The sequence below is a fragment of the Marmota marmota genome, unplaced genomic scaffold, assembly GCF_001458135.2.
Source record: "Marmota marmota marmota unplaced genomic scaffold, marMar, whole genome shotgun sequence".
Taxonomy (NCBI): Eukaryota; Metazoa; Chordata; class Mammalia; order Rodentia; family Sciuridae; genus Marmota; species Marmota marmota.
Genome location: NW_025999949.1, coordinates 21376182 through 21397884, shown reverse-complemented (window position 1 = coordinate 21397884; position 21703 = coordinate 21376182). Strand labels below are relative to the sequence as shown.

Sequence of the window (21703 nt, the reverse complement as noted above, 5' to 3'; positions counted from 1 at the left end):
TCCAGTGTGAGTTCTACTGTGGCAAATAAGGTGTGATTTTTGACCAAAAGCTTTGCCACAATCTTTACATTTGTAGGGCTTCTCTCCATTGTGGGTTCCTCTGTGGTAAATAAGACCTTTTTTTTTACTAAAAGCTTTGCAACATTCTTTATATTTGTAGGGCTTCTCTCCAGTATAAATTCTCTGGTGATGAACAAGGCCTGATTTTTTATATGATTTCTGGTGTTCACTCTCAGTTGTAGTTTTCCATATTTTCTTTTGTGGTAAATAGTCAAGATCACAACTTCCATATTTTGCACTTATCACTTCATGTAATATATGTTTTAGGCCCTTTTCTGGTGAATATTCTTGGATATGATTAGGAGTCATGGCCAGGAAGGCCAAGTTTCTATAGTTCTCTAGCATCACATCTCTATATAAATTTTTCTGAGCAGGCTGAAGGCATTCCCACTCCTCTTCAGTAAAATCAATGGCTATATCCATAAATGTTAACAGTTCCATTTCCTGGCTCTCAGGGTTCTCAGCGTTCTCCCTGTGGTTTGTTTTCAGATTCTGCATAGCACAGACACCTGGGCTCCGGATCAGGACAGAAGCCTACAAAAAGATTTTAAAAAATGCCATTTTTATTTTGAGACAGGGTCTCACTAAGTTGCTAAGGCTGGCCTTGAACTTGTGATCCTCCTGTTTCAGCCTCCTGAGTTGTTGGTATTATAGCTGTGGGCCACTCTGCCTGACAACTTCAATCATTTCATTAAGGTAGTATCTACGATGCCTCTTTACTGTAAAATCATTATTTTTTCTTCTGTAATTAATAATAATTTTGGGGGAGGCACTTTATGACTACACAATATCTAATTCCTCATTAAATTGTTACAGGAATTTGTGGATTTTTATCTTAATGGATTATCATCCATTATTATTTATTTAATCATTTTTGTTCACTATTATTTTGACATTCAAATTATGTCCAATTTGACTAGAGGGAGCTCCTACAAGCTGGCATCTATGTCCTACTTATACAGTCCCATCATTCTTTGAAAAATTTCCTCTTTCTGGCAATATATGTTATAGGCTCATCCTGTATTTCCCTGCCCCAGTTCTGAAACTGTCCATTTCTTCAAGGCTCCCTGATTTCTTTTGGTAAACAATGGTGTTTAGAAAACAAAAAATAGGTTGGGTATAGTGGCACACACCTGTAACCCCAGAGACTCAGGAGGCTGAGGCAGAAGGATCACAAGTTTTAGGCCTGCCAAGGCAACTCAGCAAGGCCTTCAGCAACAGAGTGGGACTCTGTCTCAAAACAAAAACCAAAAACAGATGAGGATGTGGCTCAGTGGTAAAATGCCTTGGGGTTCAATCCCTGGTACCAAAAAGCAAAATAAGAAATAGGCAGTAGGGTACATTCATTGTTACCAGTGTGATGGTGTTCCCAAGATCTCTGAGTGGCCAAAGCTCAGGAATATATGCACATAAAATTTACTTATTCTTACACACATACTCTATTTCTTCCTCTTTCTCTCTCTCCCCCTCCATATACACACATACGTATTTATATCTATACCCAAACCAGGGGTTCACACTCATATTTCCAACTCTAATCTAATACCACAAGGTTCATCCTAGTTTTCTCCCCTTCCCATATTTATAAGTTCCTTTTCCAACAGTGAGAAAGCTGGCTCTCATACCTCCAATATATTTACTTACTGATCAAATCCCTACATAATAACCACTTGCCATCACTGCCCCATTTCACCCTCAGATTTCCTCTGATTTGGGCTACAGCTCTCCACCACTCACTCTGATATGGAAACCCACCTTGATCAATCCTATCTAACTGCTTCTGGACTAAACTGTTCTATAAGGAAAGAGAAAAATTAAGAAGAAAAAGAGTACACTTTTAAAAAATATTTATTTATTTTTTAGTTGTAGTTGCCCACAATACCTTTACTTATATGTGGTGCTGAGGATAGAACCCAGGACCTCGCCTATGCTAGGCGAGCACTTTACCACTGACCACGACCCCAGCCAAGAGTACAGATTTTTAATGCTTTAAATTTTCACATCTAGTTCATAATAATAATAATGTACAAAGGAAATTATGTTCTTTCTAAGTTGACTATTGGAGTACCAGAAATTAGCTGACAAACTGGCAGTAACGAAAACTTAAATTTAAGAAAGAATAAGCTACTAGAGATATTGTTAAAACCAAAGCTGTAAATCTCTAAAAAAAATTGAACAGTATCTATCCTTTCCTACTGTCTCCTCTCAGTACTTACAAATAAGGTATCTAAAATGTAGTAGAATAAAGCTTTCTGAACCAATAATGAATGGAAGTTACTAAAATAGTGAGTGAATTAATAACTTGTTAAATAAGGTAGATGTCAAAAACATCTGCTTACCTGTTTGATTGCAAGTCAAAAACATAGATATTTCCTTGATGGTCCCCAGCAATTATGCAATCGCCTGAGCCATCAAAAGCCACATTCAGAAATCTTAAAGTTTTTGAATGATAATCAGAAGTGTTATGAATGATGTTCACTATAATTCTGTCAAAACAAAACAAAAAAAACAATATTAAATTCTACACCAAGTATTATCTGACATATGAAAAAGATTTATAGTATATATTATATCATATATAAAATGTAATATATATATGTACAAACTTTGAAGTTTTTTTGCCTACCTACTCTTCTCCTGTTGCAATTCCTTCTCTCCCCTAGAACCAATCTTACAATTTTTTTTTCTTTTTTTGGTACCAGTGACTGACCCCAGAGGTGCTTAACCGCTAAGCCACATCCCAGCCCTTTTTATTTTTTGAGACAGGGTCTCACTGAGCTGCTTAGGGCCTTGCTAAGATGCTAAGGCTGACTTTGAACTTGCTAAGATGCCTCAGCCTCCCCAGCTGCCAGGATTACAGGTGTGTGCCACTTGGCTACTTAAAAGTGATTTCTGAAAAAAATTCAGAAAATTATTCAATATCAAAGTAGTTACTATGCATTTATTCATCAAACACTTGAAAATTTACTTTATGACAGACACTGAATAAGCCAGGAATTAAGAATATCTGATAGACATGACTCCTGTTATCATGGAACTGAATTTAGTAGTAAAAACAGGCATTTAAAAAATACATATAAACAATATTTATAAGTTATGATAATATGACAGACAATAGGATATATTTTTTGTTGTTTTTGTAACAGAAAATGGTCCAAAGTGAATTAAATGTACATGAGTTCTATTTTCACTTCTAACAGATCTACCATAATACCTAAGCAGGTGTGTTCCAAAAGGATATGGATCACTGCTGCTTCATTACTATATCCCAGCACCTGGCGCTGAATACCTGGCCCACAATACACAACAAGCACCCAATATATGCCTGCTGAGGCAACTGGGGGCATAGCTCAGTGGCACTGAGTGGGGTTTGGGGAAAATAAACGCTAAATGAATGAAGGCTTAAGACATTCTTTTAAAACCCACATTAATCAGACTCTTAGTCCAAAGATTAAATTTATTTTTTTAAAAGTATACTATAAAAATATACAAAATGCTTAAGAGGTTATATGAAAAATATTTTAACCTCAGATTTTAAACAGATGATATATGCATACATGTAAACACACAATTAAAAGAAAAAAATGGAAGAAAAGAAAAGGAAAAACCTATATATAGGAAAAAAGGATGAACACATCCAAATAATAGCAGTCATTGGCAGGTAACAGAAGTATGAATGATTTCCCTCTTCTTTCTACTTTCCTATATTTTATACATATTAGTTAGTGATCACATGCTATTTTCATGGACAACCTTATTAAGAATGTACAGCTATATTGTCTAAAGTTACTATTTTTTGAGAGGAGGATTCTGTATAATAAAGAAAGCCATTTATAAAACTTCCATCATGAAATAACTCAAGACAATATATGTGTGCAAATTCTGATCCTGAAGACCAAAACAATCACATTCTTTACTGCAACAATAATTTTTAATCATGTAATTTTATCTTAATTGATTTTTACAAAATTTTTAATTTTAATTAGAAATATCTATCTTCATAAACCTCATTAAAGTATACTAAATTGAATTATGTGAAAATATTTTCTTCATGTTTATCTAAACACCAACTTTTAAAACACATTAGAAGCAACAACAAAATTCTTTTTTTTGTAATAGCTATAAAGCAAGAAAAATGACTTTTATAATCTTGAACCTTTACTTAGTTATACGTTTTATCCCCTGTTTGAGATCACAGTAGTCTTTACAACAAAAATCAATCTTTTTAACACAACTTTAAATGAGCTGAAGTCTAGTCTATTTTGGAGCCATTCTAACATGGAGTAAGGTGGGAGGCAGAGCCTTATCTCAGGTAAGACATAGCTCTTCACAAATAACACAATACAATATTACATCTGAAACATGAATCAAAGAAAGGCTAAGAGAGCTTTTTAAACTTTCTTTTTGTGGAAAAAGTGGCAGAATGCTTCCATGTTTTACAATGTCACCTTTAAACAGATCAGGCACTCCTTATTACCTTCCAAAAATACATTTAAATTCCTGTTTCAGTGTAAAGAGCAACACAAAGTTGTATATATAACTGACTGACAATAGGTTACTTTATCCAGTTATAAAACATCAAATGACATGAATAAATACCAATCAAATTTTTTATTTCTATGCAAATCTGAGGCTTTTGCTACAGATACTTTTGGTTTAAAGAACACCAACTTGTCAAAGTAACTAAGTTTAACTTTTGAAGTACAATTTAGAATACATATTGTACGGTAACAATAATCACAGGTCTGCATGGGTTAACAAAAAAAAAAAAAAATCAAAGGATAGCCTTAAATCTCTTATACATTTAGGAAACAGTGTTAATGATCAGAAATTGACTTAGACAAAGCAAACAGATATAAGACAGGTCTTCAAATGATAGTGTGGCCCTTCTATGTCAGATACATTGTATAAAAGAGAGCACTTATTGTTTATCTTGCTAGTAAACTTACATAAACTTTCATTTTATATACTTTTTCATAGCACTTAAACAAGGCTAAGACAGATATAGTTATCAAATGCATACGTATACCTAGTTACATATATTTTGGGTATCAACTATTATTATAACCTAAATAACACTAGTTTGTTTAACCTGTTACAAAGCAAACATTTAAGACTTTAAAACAGGTAAAAACCCTTTAAGATTTCCTTTCGCCAAGTAACAAAAACCTAACAAATACAAGAAAATTATCTCAATAGATAGGAGCAGATCATTGTTTCAGACTTTGCTTCATATTAGTACATTAAAGTTCAAATAACTTTAACTGTGCTAATTATAGCCAATTTAATCACAAACACAAACTTTTTGAGATTTACCTTCTGTAATATATTTTAACATTCACAACTTTACATCCTTAGTTTTGTCCTCTTTCATCTTGGACTCTAGCCCAAGAATATTACTTTGCCAGATAAAATACTTTCTCCTCCAGAAACATTTCTTTAACCTTCTAATTTTCCATACTAAAATATATTTCCATACCTATAACTTTCTTCTGTTTTTTCTAGTTTGGGACCCTTTCTTAAATCTATATTATGAAACAGTCCTTATGAATATTATCTGTGCATTTAATTCACACAACAAATTTCTTCCCAGGAGAGGGATGGACAACCTAGCATATACCAAAGAAAAACAAAAAACAAAACAAACAAACAAACAAAAAACCCTGTGACTTAATCTTTTTTCCCCCAGAGTCATTCAAGGGGTTGGAGTCCAGGATCTTTCTGAGCCTGACCTTCTCCCTTATCATTATCACACTGCCATCAGCTTTAAGTGAATTCCCCACTATCAACTGTATATAGAGACTCCTTTGGGGCCTTTTTAGATACTAGGTATATTGACATGCAATGAAAGAGGCCCTTTCTATCCTTTTCTTTAGGCTTCCTTAAAGATGCAACAGCAGACTTCTTACACTGCTTATTTTTGTATATTCCCCAAGGGATTAAAAACACAAAATTGTGTAGTAAAATAACTTCAAAATACTTCCTGGCCATCAAAATTCAGAGAGAAGGAGCTGAGGCTGTGGCTCAGTGGTAGAGCACTTGGTAGAGCATGTGTGAGGCACTGGGTTCGATTCTCAGTACCACATATAAGTAAATAAATAAAATAAAGGTCTATACATCTAAAAAATATTAAAAAAAAAAAAACCTCAGAGGGCAGACAACTTTCTCCTCCAGTCTTTTTTCTATAGCATTACATCTTCTGATGACAAAATTAAATGATCATTGTTCAAAATATGGGAAAAAACCCCCACGAATCCTACCATCTAAATGTAACTCAGGACTAATAGCACCATTTTGTCCCTGATTCTTCATTTAAATCATACACAAAAGCTACTCAGGAGGCTGAGGCAGGAGGATCTCAAGTACCAGGCCAGTTTGGGCAACTCAGCAATACTGTTTCAAAATAAAAATTTAAAAGAGCTGGGGACATAGCTCATCGGTTTAAGTGCCCCTAGGTTCAATTTTTCTTTCCTGGAAAGAAAAAAAAAAAAAATCACACATCACTATCCATTTTCAAGCAATTTCAATTGCTCATAGGTTGCCTGACAGTTTCCCAGTTCATGAACATAAGAACATCAAGTTTTTACTGACCATCAAACTTATAAGACAACAGTGTCTAGTAAATCTGCCTGATTGGGCTTACAGTGATAACTGGTCTAAAATCACAGAAGGTGCACATCAACACTTCCTTCAGCTAAATGCCTCTACCTCCATACTCAGTGCTCTCTTCCTCTTTCAACTCCATAAACAATGGGTTTTAATAAACAACAACAACAAAAAAAGAAAGCCATGTTTTGATGGAATAAACAACAAGGAGGTGTGAAAATCTTGCATGCATATCTACTTGATAACAGCAAGAAAAAGAACAGGTGGATTGGCTCTAACTCTTGGAACACTTAGAAACTACCAGAGGCAGGGGTGGTATTTATATAAACTCCAAAACTAGAAAGGAAAAACCTCTCCACTTTAAGCAAAATTTTTTATCCCACAGAGTGAACAGGACAGAGGAATTGATAAAAAGGATAGACAGCAACTGGAAACCAAACAAGTGGCTGCTCCAGCACTGTGCAGTGGACATACAAAGTAAGCCAGTGTGTTGATCTGCTGAGGAGCAACCAAAATCAACAAAAAACCTACTAGAATAAGAAACACTGAAACATGAATCCAAGCGTTACTGCAAAGTCCGCGACAATCTTAGGACATCTCCCTGACGCAAGAAGTAATGGGAACCCAAATGGTCCCACTTCCACTGAAGTCATGCAAGAGAGCTGGGCCCTCAAACAGCGCAGAAAACTGGGAAAAGAATGAAAAGTATCGCTGGCTGTACTAGAAGGCTCTCAGCATTATAGAAGCAACCCTCTGCCCCTCGTGTACACATCTATACCTAAACTCCAGACAACTGTTAGTTTGTTTTGCTCCACTGCTCTCCTAGAGTGTTTAGAAGTGTACTTGGCACACAGCAGGTGCTCAACAAATAGCTAATGAATGCATGAGCATCTAATACATGCAATGATTTGAGGATGGATAAACTTCAATTTCTGTACTAAAGGGTACGTTCTCCTTCCCTCATCCCTCCTGGAGTTCTTTTCCAGCGGTGACAAATATTTACTGAGCACGCACTACAAGCCAGAAGTGCTATCAGGACACTATGATAATTAAAGCAGGACAGCGCTGGCTCTCTCATCAGCGGAGCAAATTCCCTTAGGTAAATCTGAGAACTTCCTGCTCCAGCTGCACGGTGGCCGGGACCAAATCCGGAAGGGTGTCAGAGAGGACCACTCCTCCTGAGGTCCCCCAACCCAGGGATTCTGGGCAGGATCAGGGTCAGAGTCAGGGTCAGAACCCGAACCCCTGCCCGGCCCTCGTGTCCCTTCCCAAGGCGGCTCCTCAAACTCCCCTCCAGACACGGACCCGCGCCCTCCCGCCTTTACCCGTCCCGAGTGAGCGGCGACGGCTTGCGGTGCCATATCTTGCCGCTCTCCTTGTTGCCCAGCTCGGTGCTCTGCATGTCCAAGCCTACTTTCGGCCGCCGCCGATCGGCTCAGTAACTGTCCCGGCACCTTCCCGGCAGGCTCCGCGCTCCCGGCCCGGGAAATTCGAGCGCCCGCCGCGGCGTTCCGGGTCCCCGTGGACCGTTCCAACCGCGTGTGGGACGCCCCTTTCTATTTACAACTAATCGGGAGGCGGATTCCTCCTAAACTCCACACAGGCTACCCCTCCAGACAATGGGATGGCCCAACGACCTTCTCGCTTAGGCTCCGCCCCCTACAGAGGTCGGCCCCCAGGACCCCAAAGCCTTCTGGGAATGGTAGTTTTCTGCAGATGAAGCGTGGGAATGCTTGTCTTTTGGGACCCTTGAGGGGGTTTTAGGCTGCCAACAGAGGCAAGGTCCCTCTCTTCCATTATAAACTGCATTTAGGGATTGTACAGAGATAAACGCATTGAGGATTGAAGAGTTTATTTCCTAGGACTTTGAGGCTCCAAAGCATCCTATAGATGAATAGTTTATTGTTCTTCACCTTTTCATCATCCGTATTATTTTTTCAATTCCACAATCTGACAAGAGGTTTCCATATGGTGATGTACAGTCCACCCCTGGCAGTCCAGCAAAACAATGTCATCAACGGCCGGTTGTCAGAGTTATTTTTTTGTTTTGTTTTGTTAAGTTTTCTTAGCCCTTCTGTAGTGCATAATAGGTATGGGGTATTCTTTTATGTATTATACCAATATATTGACTCATTTAATTATCATACCAAACTTACAATTTAGGTAGCACTATTATCCCACTTTTATGTAAATTTTCCTGAGGCTGTCCCAACAAATAACCACACACTTGCTGGTGTAAATCAACAGAAATTTATTCTCTTAGAATTCTAGGCACCTTAAATCCAAAATCTCAGTTTCAGCAGCCTCTCCAAGAGGATCTAGGCAAGGTTCCTCCCATGCCTATTTTAGCTTCATGTGGAGGCTCGCTTAGTTGGCTTGTGACCACATCACTCCATTGTCTGCTTCCATGGTGACATAGCTTTCTCTTCCAGGATGTGCATCTTCTTTTCCGTCACCTTCAGCTTTTATCTATGTAAAAATAAAAGGAAAGTCATGATGAAAGCAACATTAAAAGAGCTTTTCAGCATGGTGCCTGGAGAAGCCATTAAGAGGCAGGGCTGTGTATCTCCCATTGCTGGATCCCTGGGAACACAAACTATGGCTCATCCTCACACTTAACTGAGATATAATTGACATTTGGTAAATTTCATATATTTGAAATGTGCAGTTTTGTAAGTTTTAACATAAGTCCCCCCCAAAAAAATCACTAAAACCAGATAATGAAGATAGCCATCACCCCTGAAAATTTCCTCATATATCTGAGGGAGATATAGAAGGGCAGTCAGAGTAAAATGGGAAGTGAGGAGATCAGGGTCAGGGGCCAGAATAAAGGAGCACAGGGAGGGTCTTCTGACAAGGTCAATTTCCTGCTGACGAAAGTGCTTGTGTACACAAGCATGGGACCCAATCAGACAGACACTTCCATACTCATGCTTCTAAGCGGGGGATTCAATAGAAAAGAGATGAGTGGACAGAGGGGGCACCAATCACTAACAAGTGAGGAGCACATGGACATGGGAGGAAATAAAGAAAGATGGAAAGTCAAAAGACCATAAAAAGAAGTCAAAAGTTCCCCACCAGACTTCCGCTCTGGACAAGTCTCTCTCAATCTCTGTCACTTTTTCGATAATCCTACTTCTTACTTGCTATCTCTGTGTCCTGTTCTTCAAATTTTTTGCTGAACAGAGACAACAAACCCAGCACCTCCAGACAGTAACATAGCTTTGTAACCTGTTTCTATTGCCACCCCTCCTATCCCACAAGCAACTGCTGATTTGTTATACATCTCTTAAATTAGTTAATATTTTCTAGAAATATATATGAGTTCATAAACCTTTCCTTCTCTGTCTCTCTCCTCTCTCCCTTTCTCTCTTCTCTCTGTGTCAATCTTCTGGCTTCATTCCTTCACTATGAACTTGAGATCATTATTTTGAGATTCATTTGTATTGTTGGGGTACTAATAGTTCATGTTTTTATTGCTGAGTAATATTTCATAGTACTGATATACCATAACTTGTTTATCATTCACCTACTGATGAACCTTGGAGTTGTTTCCTGTTTGGGGCTATTCCACATAAAGCTGCTATGAATATTTCTATGTAAATCTTGGTATGAATGTATGCTTTCATTTCTCTTGGGCAAATTACTGGAAGTGGAATAGTTGGGTCATGCATAGGCCTAGATTTAACATTTTAAGAAACTGTCAAATGAACTATAATGAACCTTTATCATTTGACCACTCTAGGAGTATAGTGGTATCTGCTGATTTTAATTTCCATTTCTGAACTGATAAATGATGTTCAGCATCTTTTCATGTGATTATTTGTCTTTTGATATATCCTTGGTGAGACATCTGGTCCACTCTTTTGCCTAATTTTTAATTGGGATGTTTGGTTTCCTTATTATTGAGTTTTGAGGGTTCTATATATATCCTAGATACAAACCCTTCATCATACGTGTGCTTTATAAATATCTTTTCTCAGTCTGTGGCTTGTTTTTTCCTTCTCTTAGCAGTGATTGTCCAAAAAAAATATTTATCAACTGATCTTCATCAGTATTAATCTTTCTTTCCCTTTATGGATTGTGCTTTTTGGTGTCATATTTAAGACATCATTACCTAGATTAAGATCACAAAGATTTCCTCACTGTTTTCTTATTTGGATGTATTTCAAACACACCCTTAGAGGGTTGGAAAATTGTACATAGAAGGGATTTTTAGTTGTTTCTTTGCAAAGTCCTCTATCCTTGCCGTCTCACCGACTATACTTTGACTATGGAAGGATGCTTTCTTTTTTGTTGTGATAATATATAGTTGGGAGAGAGAAGTATTGCCAATTTGTTGAAGCTTAATTGACATTTTGATTGCCCAACATCTAAGCATCTTTTCTGTTTGGGAAAGTTCCAAGATATTTGGAAAGTAAAGAAAGACAGCTTATTCTCTTTCCCAATTCCTTGGCAACCGTTTCTATGCTTCCCCCAAAGCAAAGGCCAGTCAAATGTTAGTAAGCAAATTAAGTAGCACACTAACAAAAACTATTAAAATATAATTAAAGAATTTTACTGCAATCTCTCTGAGAACATCAAAGAGGATGTAATTAATAACCTTTCAGCAACCGTCTTAAAATGCCCTTTCCCACCTCCTTCAGGCAGGCTGAACTGTTATGCCACAATAATTAAGAACTCAAATTCTCAATGGCCTAAAACAACTCCTTATATCTGGGTGTTGAGCTCACCTTAGTCTCTTGTGGACCCAGGTTAATGGAGTTGCCATTATTTCAGAGTTTTCTGTTTATATGCCAGGAGGAAAAAAAATGGTTTTAGAGAGTTTCACACAAGCAATGAAATGCTCTAGAACAGAAATGTCATCATTATTTTTGCATTCACTACCAGAACTATGGCCCCATCTAAACACAAAGGGCAAGGAAGTGCAATCCCACTAAATCAGTTATGTGCAGTTACATTAATGCTGTAAAAACAAAAACAAAAACAAAAAACAAGACAAAGCAAAACAAAACAAAACAAAAACAGCAAAAAAAAAAAAAACACCAAAAAACAAAAAAAACCCCACCAAAACTCTGCAGCATTCAATGATAAACATTTATTACTCATGTATCTGGACCAGCCAGCTGTCCCTCCTGATCTTGGCTAGTCTCACTTACATGTCTGGGGGGCTTCTGATTGATAGTTTTATAAGCTGGCCTCATTTAGGGAAACTGGGGCTACTTGACTCTGTCCCAAGTGTCTCTCACCTCGTGCCTCATCCTCGTGCAGGCTAGTCAAGGTGTGTTTTCATGGCAGTGACAATAGTGTGGATGAGCAAACAGGCACGAAATACGTATAGGCTTGGAGCTGGCATGTTATCACTTGTACCTCTTTCAAATGGCCAAGTAAGTGGCTGGCTGAGTCCAGGGACAGAGTACTATGTTCTCCTCATTTCAGGAAAGCATTAAGAATTTCCACAGTGGTCATGGATCTGGGCAGGAGTGGAGAATGGGGACCATCATGCAACCTACAATAACTACTAAGTGTTTAGGCAGAGGAAGAACCCAAATATTTGGTGAACAGAACTGACAACTCTTACATCATCCTTGTTTCCCAGTATCTAAAGTACACCTCCACAAACCTCTGGGCTTCTCTCCTTCTCTTCTCTTCTAAAAGCTTCCTTAAAGCCCATAGAGCACCAGGGTTCCTATCTCTCACTTTTTTGTTATATGATTCAACTTTGTCTTTCTTTAAATCCCCCACCCCTATTAACAGCAGTTGCAGACAAAAGAATCCAGAGGCTAACCCAGAGCTATCATCTTTCCTCTTTAAAATGTGGAAAAGATGATAGACTCACGGAATTTAATCTTTCTCTTCTATCCCTGTCACATACTCACTAGTTGTGTGATTCACTGATTAATGTAACCTGCCCGTGTTTGATTGTTAACTCCATAAAAGCAAGGACCTCTCCAGAATGTAGCATAGAGCCTGACACAAAAAAAGAGGACAAAATAAATTTGTTGAGGGGAGGCATTCACTTGTTTTATGCCTCCTGGCATCTGACACAGTGCCAGACACATGGTAAACACTGAAAACATGTTTTTTAAAAATACTTACTTGAGCTATGATTTAAACTTAAACTACTCCAGACTATGTTTTTAAAATTAAAAGAATGCCAAGTAGCAGTTAAAAAGGGGAAAGCAATAAGAAGATTGAGTTTATGATCCTTGCTCAGCCACTAAATAGTTGCATGATCTTAGGTAAGTCAAAACTTCCTGAGTTCCAACTTTCTCATATGCAAATAGCAGGAATGGGATAGTTCCTTGTTAACCCCCTTCTACATCCATTTCTATATAATATACAGTTTGGAAGCTTATCTGTGCCTTTCTTGAAATTCTTATGTGCACTTATAAAGAAAATACCATTTTATATTTTCAGATAGGCATCCAGAGGACCACAACCAGACACCTTTACACATATTATTTCCTACTGACACACATAATAACTTGGATGCACTTCATTATAATCAATGTCAAGTTCAGGATTTCTGAATAAGATTTCTGTTTTGTGGGAGACAGGCTCTTCTCCTTACTTATTTCACAATTTCCTTTGCGATTTCTTACAACACACATCTGACATGTCACTTTATTTTTACTTTTGTAACAAACATAAACAAACCCTGACCACCTATTCTTTATACCTATACTCTTGTGTTCCCCCAATACAACCAATTTTTGATATCACAATTTGAGGACAGTTATGCAACTCAATGACTCTTCAAATACTGGCTTTTGAACTATTCTTTAAAGACCTAAGGCTTACAAATGACGTGTCTTTAAATTTCTTCCCATCACATTTGGTAAAGAGCCTGGATTAGACCTTCTGTCCACAGGCAGGCCATGTCTTGCTCTTATCATTCATCTTTGATTCAATCATCAGCTGGTCTTTATCTATTATTTTGAATGCCAATTACTTGTCAGACACTGTACAAGGAGCTGAGCTGCAGTGGACAAATAAGATGAGTTCTTTGTCTTTGGAAAAATCACAGCTTTCAATGTAATAAGAGGTACATGGAGAAATAGATGTGTAAATGTAACGCCGTGTGATCAGTGCTACAATTAAGGTATGGGTACATTTGAGAGAAGGGAGCAATGAATTCTCTGGGAAAAAAGAGAGCTGTGAAAAAGAGGGGTGACATTCAAGTTGGGCCTGGAAAGATGAGGTGAAAAAGGCTTTCTGCACAAAAGGAAGACTTAGTTTTATAGGCTTCTTATTTCCACAATATAAAGTAGTTACTGGAACTCAGAAAGTAAAAACCCAAAGTGTGACATGTTTGTTGTTGCTCATTTGTTTTTTTTGTTTTTTTGTTTTTTTTTTAGTTGTAGATGGACAAAATACCTCTATTTATTTATTTATTTATTTATTTTTATGTGGTGCTGAGGATCAAACCCAGTGCCTTACACATGCTAGGCAAGTGCTCTACCACTGAACCACAACCTCAGCCCAAAGTGTGACTTCTTGACACGTGGAGCTGAAAAACTATCTCAGAATCCAGGTCTCTCTAATGTTCCCTTGTTTCTCTCCTAAGCATAGGTGGGGTTTTCTCTGAAGTGCTCTTACCTGAGAAAATTAATTCCAAAAGAAATACAATTTCTTAAAGTCCCACCCTAGGAATCTCATTAAATACTGTAACCAGGAAAGATTTAGACACCTGGGAACAGAGGAAACTAAAAGTTGTCACCATGGGCTGAAGAGTGTAACTCAATGGTAGAGCACTTGCCTAGCGTGTGCAAAGCCCTGGGTTCCATCCCCAGCACTGCAAAATTGTCTCTGTATTCATACAGGCTTTTTAAAAATTTTGTTTACTTAATTATACATGACAGCAGAATGCATTTCAATTCATTGTACACAAATAGAGCACAACATTTTAATTCTCTGGTTGTACACGATGTAGACTCACACCATTTGTGTAATCATATATGTACTTAGGATAATGATGTTCGTCTCATTCCACCATCTTTCCTGCCCCATTCCTCCTCTCCTCCCCACCCTTCCCTTTGTCCAATCCAAATTTCCTCCATTCTTCCCATTTGTGCCCCCCCCCCATTATGGATCAGCATCCAGTAATCAGAGAAAACATTTGGCCTTTGGTTTTTTAGGATTAGCTTACTTGGCTTAGCATGATGTTCTCCGACTCCATCCATATACCTGCAAATGCCATAATTTTATTCTCTTTTAATGCTGAGTAATATTCTACTGTGTATATGTATCACAGTTTCTTTATCCATTCATCTATTGATGGGCATCTAGGTTGTTTCAAACAGGTTTTTCATCAGTTCTTCTGAAGGCAGCTCCCAGAATTTATCTGAGAGATTTTATTTGCAAAAGAAGACAAATTTTGTTTGTTGTGGAGTTCCTCACCTTCCTTTTCCAGAACTTGTTGACGCCTGCCTCCCCATTTCTCCCTTATGAAGCATTTTTTGAGTTTTTGTATTTTGCATGGCTCCTATATACATATGCATGTAAATATGTTTAACATTATTCTTGTCTCTTTCTAAGCCTAGCATTGTTGTAGGGGTGTTGGCAATGGTTTGAGCAGGAAAGGATTTCCCCCGACTTTTTCTGCAATCTACATATCCTATCCCGCATAATACAATAATTTTGTCCTCATTTTACTAATGAGGAAGCTGAGCCTTGCCAAGGTCACACAGCTAAAAAGCCAAGATTCAAATGTAGACCTAGCTGGCTGCCTTATCTCAGCCTGCCTCTCTGCCCTTTTGGGGGCCAGGTTGGTGTGATTCTATGTCTTCCAAAGACCCATTGCCCAAACCAGAAAAGAATTTATCACTAGCCTGGGTTAATATTCTCTAGGAACCTTTATAAGAAGATTTTGTTTCATCCTCTGCTAAAAAATAATTTATTTGCATATTAAAAGGAATCTTGTTGGTAAACAGAGGATTTCAATTTTAAAATAATAACAAAGCACAAAGCAAGTCGGGCTGTGGAAGAGCGTGGGAGGATTATAATGACAGTCTACTCCCTGTACAACCCTCCAGCCCATCCCCGAGAAATACTGCTTTCTCCCAAACACTTGCAGAAACTGGCACCTTAGCCTCCCCCTCACTGGTCATATGATTGGTCCAGGGGTGGAGCCTGACTCGAATGAGTCAATCAGAACCCTCCCTGAGATTTTTTTTGCGTGAGACGGAAGAATGCAAGTCTCAGCCCAGGAGCTCCCAGAATAACTTCAATTTTGTAGTGAGGGTCAGTTTAAGAGAGAATTTCTGATGCTCAAGGGAAAGCAGGAAAGAAAAAAAAAAAAAAAAGCCATGATAAGTGGTCATCTTGGCCGCATTTATGTCCCTTGTTCTGATTGTCCCAGAAGCTCACCTGACCTCCTGTCTTTGCTGTACTCTGGTTACCTGAGCTAGGACTGGCCTTGTATTTCTAAAGTAGGAACTGGAGGGGGGAAAAGAGCGAGAGATGGCTTCAGGAGATGATGATGCAAGGGGGCAAGGCTGGAAGGATGAAAAGGGGCTGGCAAGGGAGAGGAGAAGTGGGAGGAGGAAACGGCATCTGCAGAAAGGCAGGGGGTTGTGCAGCAACGTGGTACCTTCCAGAAGCCAGAGTTACTCTGTTCATCACGAGCACAGGAGGCACAGGCATTATACAAAGTACACACAAAGTGCTTAGCACTTAGAAACCGCCAATGACAACAATAATAATGGTGATAACAATGACTATTATCACTGTGTGGGTAAATGGCGAGAGAATAAGAATAAGAGACAGGAAAACTTCAGGACATAAAACGACTCAGACTGCCATTCTAAGGATTTGAGGGTGTTATCCCGAAAGGTTCTAGGGAAACTCTGGATACCTCCTTCAGACTGCAGCGGTGTTAAAATTAGTTCCAGGCTTGAGGCAGAAAGAGGATGAGGAGTTGGGGTTGGGGGGAGGAGCTGTTGTTCCAATTGAGACAAAAAGTCATAAAGAGCTGTTGAAGGAAAGGCAACAGAAGGCAACAGCTGGATGACAAGCAGAGCTGACGCTGCAGAAGAAACTTCTGTTTCATCCGTGCTGCAGAAATATGTGTCATGCTGCCAGCTGATGCAAACCCAGGCAATGTTTTCCATTTCCTAGATGACTTAGCTAGTTGGCCTTATGAGAGGGAGGACAGAGGCAGAAGCCACTGCAGGTGAATATGACATAGGGCACCTCCCTCCAGCTTTAATATGAGTCAGAACTGGGAAAAAAAATCAAAGGGATGTGTTCCAAACTGCTTAAATAAATATTCATGCCCAGGTGTTCTCATAAAACATACATGAAAGCAACCAAGGGCAGTTTTTCATGTTTAATCAAAAGGATTTGGCACCTTCAGCTGAAATAGTACAATATCAGAAGAGAGGGAAAATGTGATGTTGATCTTGACTGGCAGCAAGTTCATGCCCACATCCAATGAGAAAACTGCTGACATAGACTAGTGTTTCTAAAAGGCCTTCTCCACACCAAAGGAAGGAGGAAGCTCTCTAGTCTATGACAGAATGGGCTGTGCCTGCAATTGCCAACCTTTACAGCCCTTCCAGGTGGCCAGAGAGGAAAAGGGTGTGGAGTTAGCAGACTGTGCACATCTGAAGTTGTCTTGAGGAGCCTGGTCACTCTATGGACACTTGGGCTTGGTCGCTACTGCATACTCCATCTTATGGAGGAGGCATAATTTTATAATTCCCTAGTTGTTGACAATTAGATTAAAAAATATTTACAACCTTTGTGCCAGACAAATTAATTTCTGATTGTGTTATTGCAGGCATTAGTATACCCAGTTTGGGAAGGTTCTGTTGGCTAAGTTAAACATGCAGTATTATACTGTGCAGGTGCGCGCCTGCCCTCAGGACTTTCCTGGGCAGAGGGCTGTGGAGTCAGAGAACACTGGGAATATCTCCTGCGGCCTTGATAATCAGCCTTGATTCATAGGCTTCTAATAACATTTGTGGGCTCAGAGGACAGGCTATCAATCAAGTGTGACATGATGCCAGTAAACCATGAATAAAAGGCCTCTACTTGCTATAAAGCAGGAAGAGAAACTGATTGAACTAAGCATTTATTGTCCAGTAAAATGTTCCAGGGCAGCATAGCATCTTCCCTTGAGTGGCCATCCTGAACAGTGTGTGAGAGAGAGGCCACAGACCGATGTAAGGATGATCAGCAAGAAATCAGCACCTAACAGGCCCCTTCTCAGCCAAATTTCATCATATAATTGCACAGTTACAAGACACAACCTCAGGAGTACAGATAAAAATAAAATGCAGTATGATAATTAAGAAGCATTTATTACCTTTTTAAGCCATAATTTATTTTTTAATTTTTAAAATTAATTTATTTGTTCTAATTTGTAATACATGACACCAGATTCATTCATTGTACACAAATGGAACACACGTAATTTATTTTTAATGTAAGTTTATATAATTTAATTTTAAATAACAGCTGTGTTTAATAATTGACTCAGAAAATTCCTGAAAATTTAGCGGTTGGCTCCTATAAGCCAATAGGAGCTGGTTCCTACATTGTATCTCTTACTTGCTTTCACCAACTTAAACATTTGATGATTTGATAATGTTCTGTTGTCTACCTCTGTGTAGTAAACCACCTCAAAACTTTTGACTTAAAGCAATGATGATTTCCTGTTTGTCTCGATTCTGGGCTCAGGTGAGCAGTTCTGCTCCACATGGTATAGCTTAGGTCACTCATGGTTGCATTTAACAGAAGCTCAGCTGGAGCTAAAACATCTGAAATGGCTCTTCATCCATCAGTGCCTCTTATCATTCAGTAGTCTAGCCTGAGCTGATGCTGCTTCTACTTCTTTTTTTTTTTTTTTTTTTTAATTTTTTAATTATCGGCGGACACAACATCTTTGTTTGTATGTGGTGCTGAGGATCGAACCTGGGCCGCACGCATGCCAGGTGAGCGCACTACCGCTTGAGCCACATCCCCAGCCCTACTTCTTTTTTTTTTTTTTTTAATAATTTTTAATGTAGATGGATACAATGCCTTTATTTTGTTTATTTATTTTTATGTGGTGCTGAGGATCGAACCCAGTGCTTCACACATGCTAGGCAAGCTCTCTACCACTGAGCTACAGCCCCTGCCCTAGCCTGAGCTTCTTTATATGACATTGGCTTCTAAGAAAAGGTGCTATCATAGGACATGCCGGAATGTGTATGTGTTTACCAAGCCTCTGCTTGCATTGCCAGGTCTGCTAAGGCCAGATTGGCTGAAGAAGTCATGTGATCAAGACCAGACTCAGTGTAGGAAGAAACTTTATTAGTGCATAAATCCTGGGAGAGATTAGAGGCTACTCAGGTAATGGTTGATCATAGATGTCATATAACTCAGTGGTTCTCAACTAGGGGTGATTTCATCCCACAAAGGACATTTGACAATATCTGCAGACATTACCAGGGTGCTGGAATCATGTGGTGACCCAGGATGCACAGAACAGCTCCTCACAAGCAAAGAACAAGCCAACCCAAAGTGTCCCAGCGTCTGTGTGGAGAAACCCTGAAGGCATCCACACACACATGCACCATTCTGGCTGTTTAGCATGTGTTCTCTCTCTTCCCAACACATTTTCCCCCTATTGCTTTTGACAGAATGTACAAGATATAAAATTCTCTCAGAGCTCTCTCAGTGACTGCTTGGATTGGCTTCAGATGAATATGACAGGTGCAGCATCTCCGGCTCATATGCCTTGCCAGTCAAACATATGCACATCACGTCTAGAGCAACGGCGGTAATATTCCATGGCTAAAAGAAGTTGCACATCCAACTTCCACTAAAACATCTCAAACTACTTTCTCTTAAGCCTTCTGGTTTTCAGGTGTTCTTTGTGCATCTCTTCTCCAGGTAAATTGTTCTATTCATCATGATACCAAGATTACATTTGCTCTTTTTACAAAGGGAATTTTCTTTCAACAGTTCAATAAATTCTAACTGTGCACCTACTTGTAGACAAGTACTGTCCCGGGTGCTGGGCTATAATGGTGAACAAAACAATACTGTATATGCGTGGAGCTTCCTTTCTAGTTAGAGAGACAGACAGTAAGCAAATCAGAGAATAAGTGAAAGATGCTGTTAGGTAACAAAAAGCTCTGTATGTGAGATCCCTCTTTCTTTGTTTACAGCTGCATGTTATTCCAGTATGTAAAGCTGCTGTTGTTTATTCAACCAGTCTCGTAAGTATGGTCACTTCGTTTCTTTCTAATATGTTGTAATTATAAATAATGCATTAATCTCCAGGATATACAGAGAACTAAAAAAAAACTCAACACCAGAAAAAAATAATCCAATCAATAAATGGGCTAAGGAACTGAACAGACACTTTACAGAAGAAATAGGAATGATCAACAAATATATAAAAAAATGTTCAACATCTCTAGCAATTAGAGAAATGCAAATTAAAACTACACTGAGATTCCATCTTACTCCAGTCAGAATGGCAATTATCAAGAATACAAGCAACAATAAGTGTTGGTGAGGATGTGGGGAAAAAGGTACACTCATAACGTTGCTGGTGGGACTGCAAATTGATGCACCCACTCTGGAAAGCAGTATGGAGATTCCTCAGAAAACTTGGAATGGAACCATCATTTGACCCAGTTATCTCACTTCTTAATATATACCCAAAGGACTTTAAATCAGCATACTACAGTGACACAGTCACATCACTGTTTATAGTAGCTCAATTCAAAATAGCTAAGCTATGGAATCAACCTAGGTGTCCTTCAACAGATGAGTGGATAAAGAAAATGTAGTACAGGGCTGGAGATGTGGCTCAAGTGGTAGCGTGCTCGCCTGGCATGCATGCGGCCCAGGTTCGATCCTCAGCACCACATACAAACAAAGATGTTGTGTTCACCGAAAACTAAAAAAAATAAATAAATATTAAAATTCTAAAAAAAGAAAATGTAGTACATATACATAATGGAATGTTACTCAGCCATAAAGAAGAATGAAATTATGGCACTTGCCAGTAAATGGATGAAACTGGAGACTATCATGCTTAGTGAAATGAGCCAATTCCAAAAAACCAAAGGCCAAATGCTCTTTGATATGTGGATGCTAACACACAATAAGGGTCGGGGAGAGGGGAGGAAAGACTAGAAGTTCATTGGATTAGACAGAGGTGGATGAAGGGAAGGGAGGGAGGATGGGAACAGGAGACAGTAGAATGAATCGGCATAACTTTCCTGTGTTCAAATGTGAATACATGAGCAGTAAAACTCCACACCATGTAAGAGTGGCATTCTAATTAGAATAAGTTATCCTAATTAGAATGAGTTATACATTTGTATGTATGTCAAAATACACTCCACTATCATGTATATCTGAAAGGAACAAATAAAAATAAATAAATAATGCAATATTAAACAACCCTGTATCTGACTTTTTTGTATAATATTTTATACTCTTAATAGGTTTATCTTTGGGGTAAAGTATAAATGTATATTTTGGTTTTATTGTTATAAATTCCCCATCTGGAGGTTAGTTTTGTTATCTTTTGCCAAACTAAGAGGTGAGAAATAGTATCTAGTATAATGTTAATTATTATTTCTTTTATTACAAGAAAAGTTTAAAATATTTTAATATGGGCTAGGGTAAAAATATCTTATTTTTTGAATTGTCTGTTCAAAGATTTTGTTCATTTTTATTGAATTTTTGTCCTTTCCCCCCACTCATTTTTCACGTTCTTTATATACTTGGGGGATATTAGCCTTTTTCTGTGATGTATTTTGTGGTACTGGGGATCAAACCCATGGGTTCTTTACCACTAAAATCCCACACCTCCCCCCTTTTTGGTACTGGGGATTGAACTGAATGATATCGCCAGGTTTTTAAATTTTTGGGGCTGGGGGTTGTGGCTCAGTGGTAGAGTGCTCACCTCGCAGTTGTGAGACCCTAAATTCGATCCTCAGCACCACATAATGCCGCAGTCTGGCTGGGCACGAAATAACCGAGCTGCCACAAAGCCTTGTAGGTTCAAACAGCAACTCTTTAT

At 38.5% G+C, this 21703-nt stretch overlaps 1 protein-coding gene and 1 long non-coding RNA gene across 12 annotated transcripts in view; one reads left to right on the top strand and one right to left on the bottom strand.

The window, feature by feature from the left end:
• Positions 1 to 272, top strand: part of LOC125616533 — a 2603-nt gene extending 2331 nt beyond the window's left edge. For 2 of the 3 annotated variants that reach the window (XR_007347175.1, XR_007347176.1), the window contains exon 3: positions 31 to 272. This is a non-coding gene — a long non-coding RNA (uncharacterized LOC125616533). Of the gene's footprint in view, positions 1 to 11 lie in introns of all 3 variants that reach the window. The other variant, XR_007347174.1, reaches the window with a different exon arrangement.
• Tbc1d31 (TBC1 domain family member 31) overlaps positions 1 to 8280 on the bottom strand; it is a 69022-nt gene extending 60742 nt beyond the window's left edge. For 3 of the 9 annotated variants that reach the window (XM_048802075.1, XM_048802080.1, XM_048802081.1), the window contains exons 1-2: positions 7992 to 8278; positions 2400 to 2546 (exon numbers count right to left, since the gene is read on the bottom strand). In XM_048802075.1, coding sequence (XP_048658032.1) covers positions 2400 to 2546; positions 7992 to 8068 — 224 coding nt within the window. In that variant the 5' untranslated portion in view covers positions 8069 to 8278. Of the gene's footprint in view, positions 1 to 2399; positions 2547 to 7971 lie in introns of all 9 variants that reach the window. The other 6 variants (XM_048802076.1, XM_048802078.1, XM_015486430.2 and 3 more) reach the window with 4 other exon arrangements.
• Positions 8281 to 21703: the final 13423 nt, after the last annotated feature.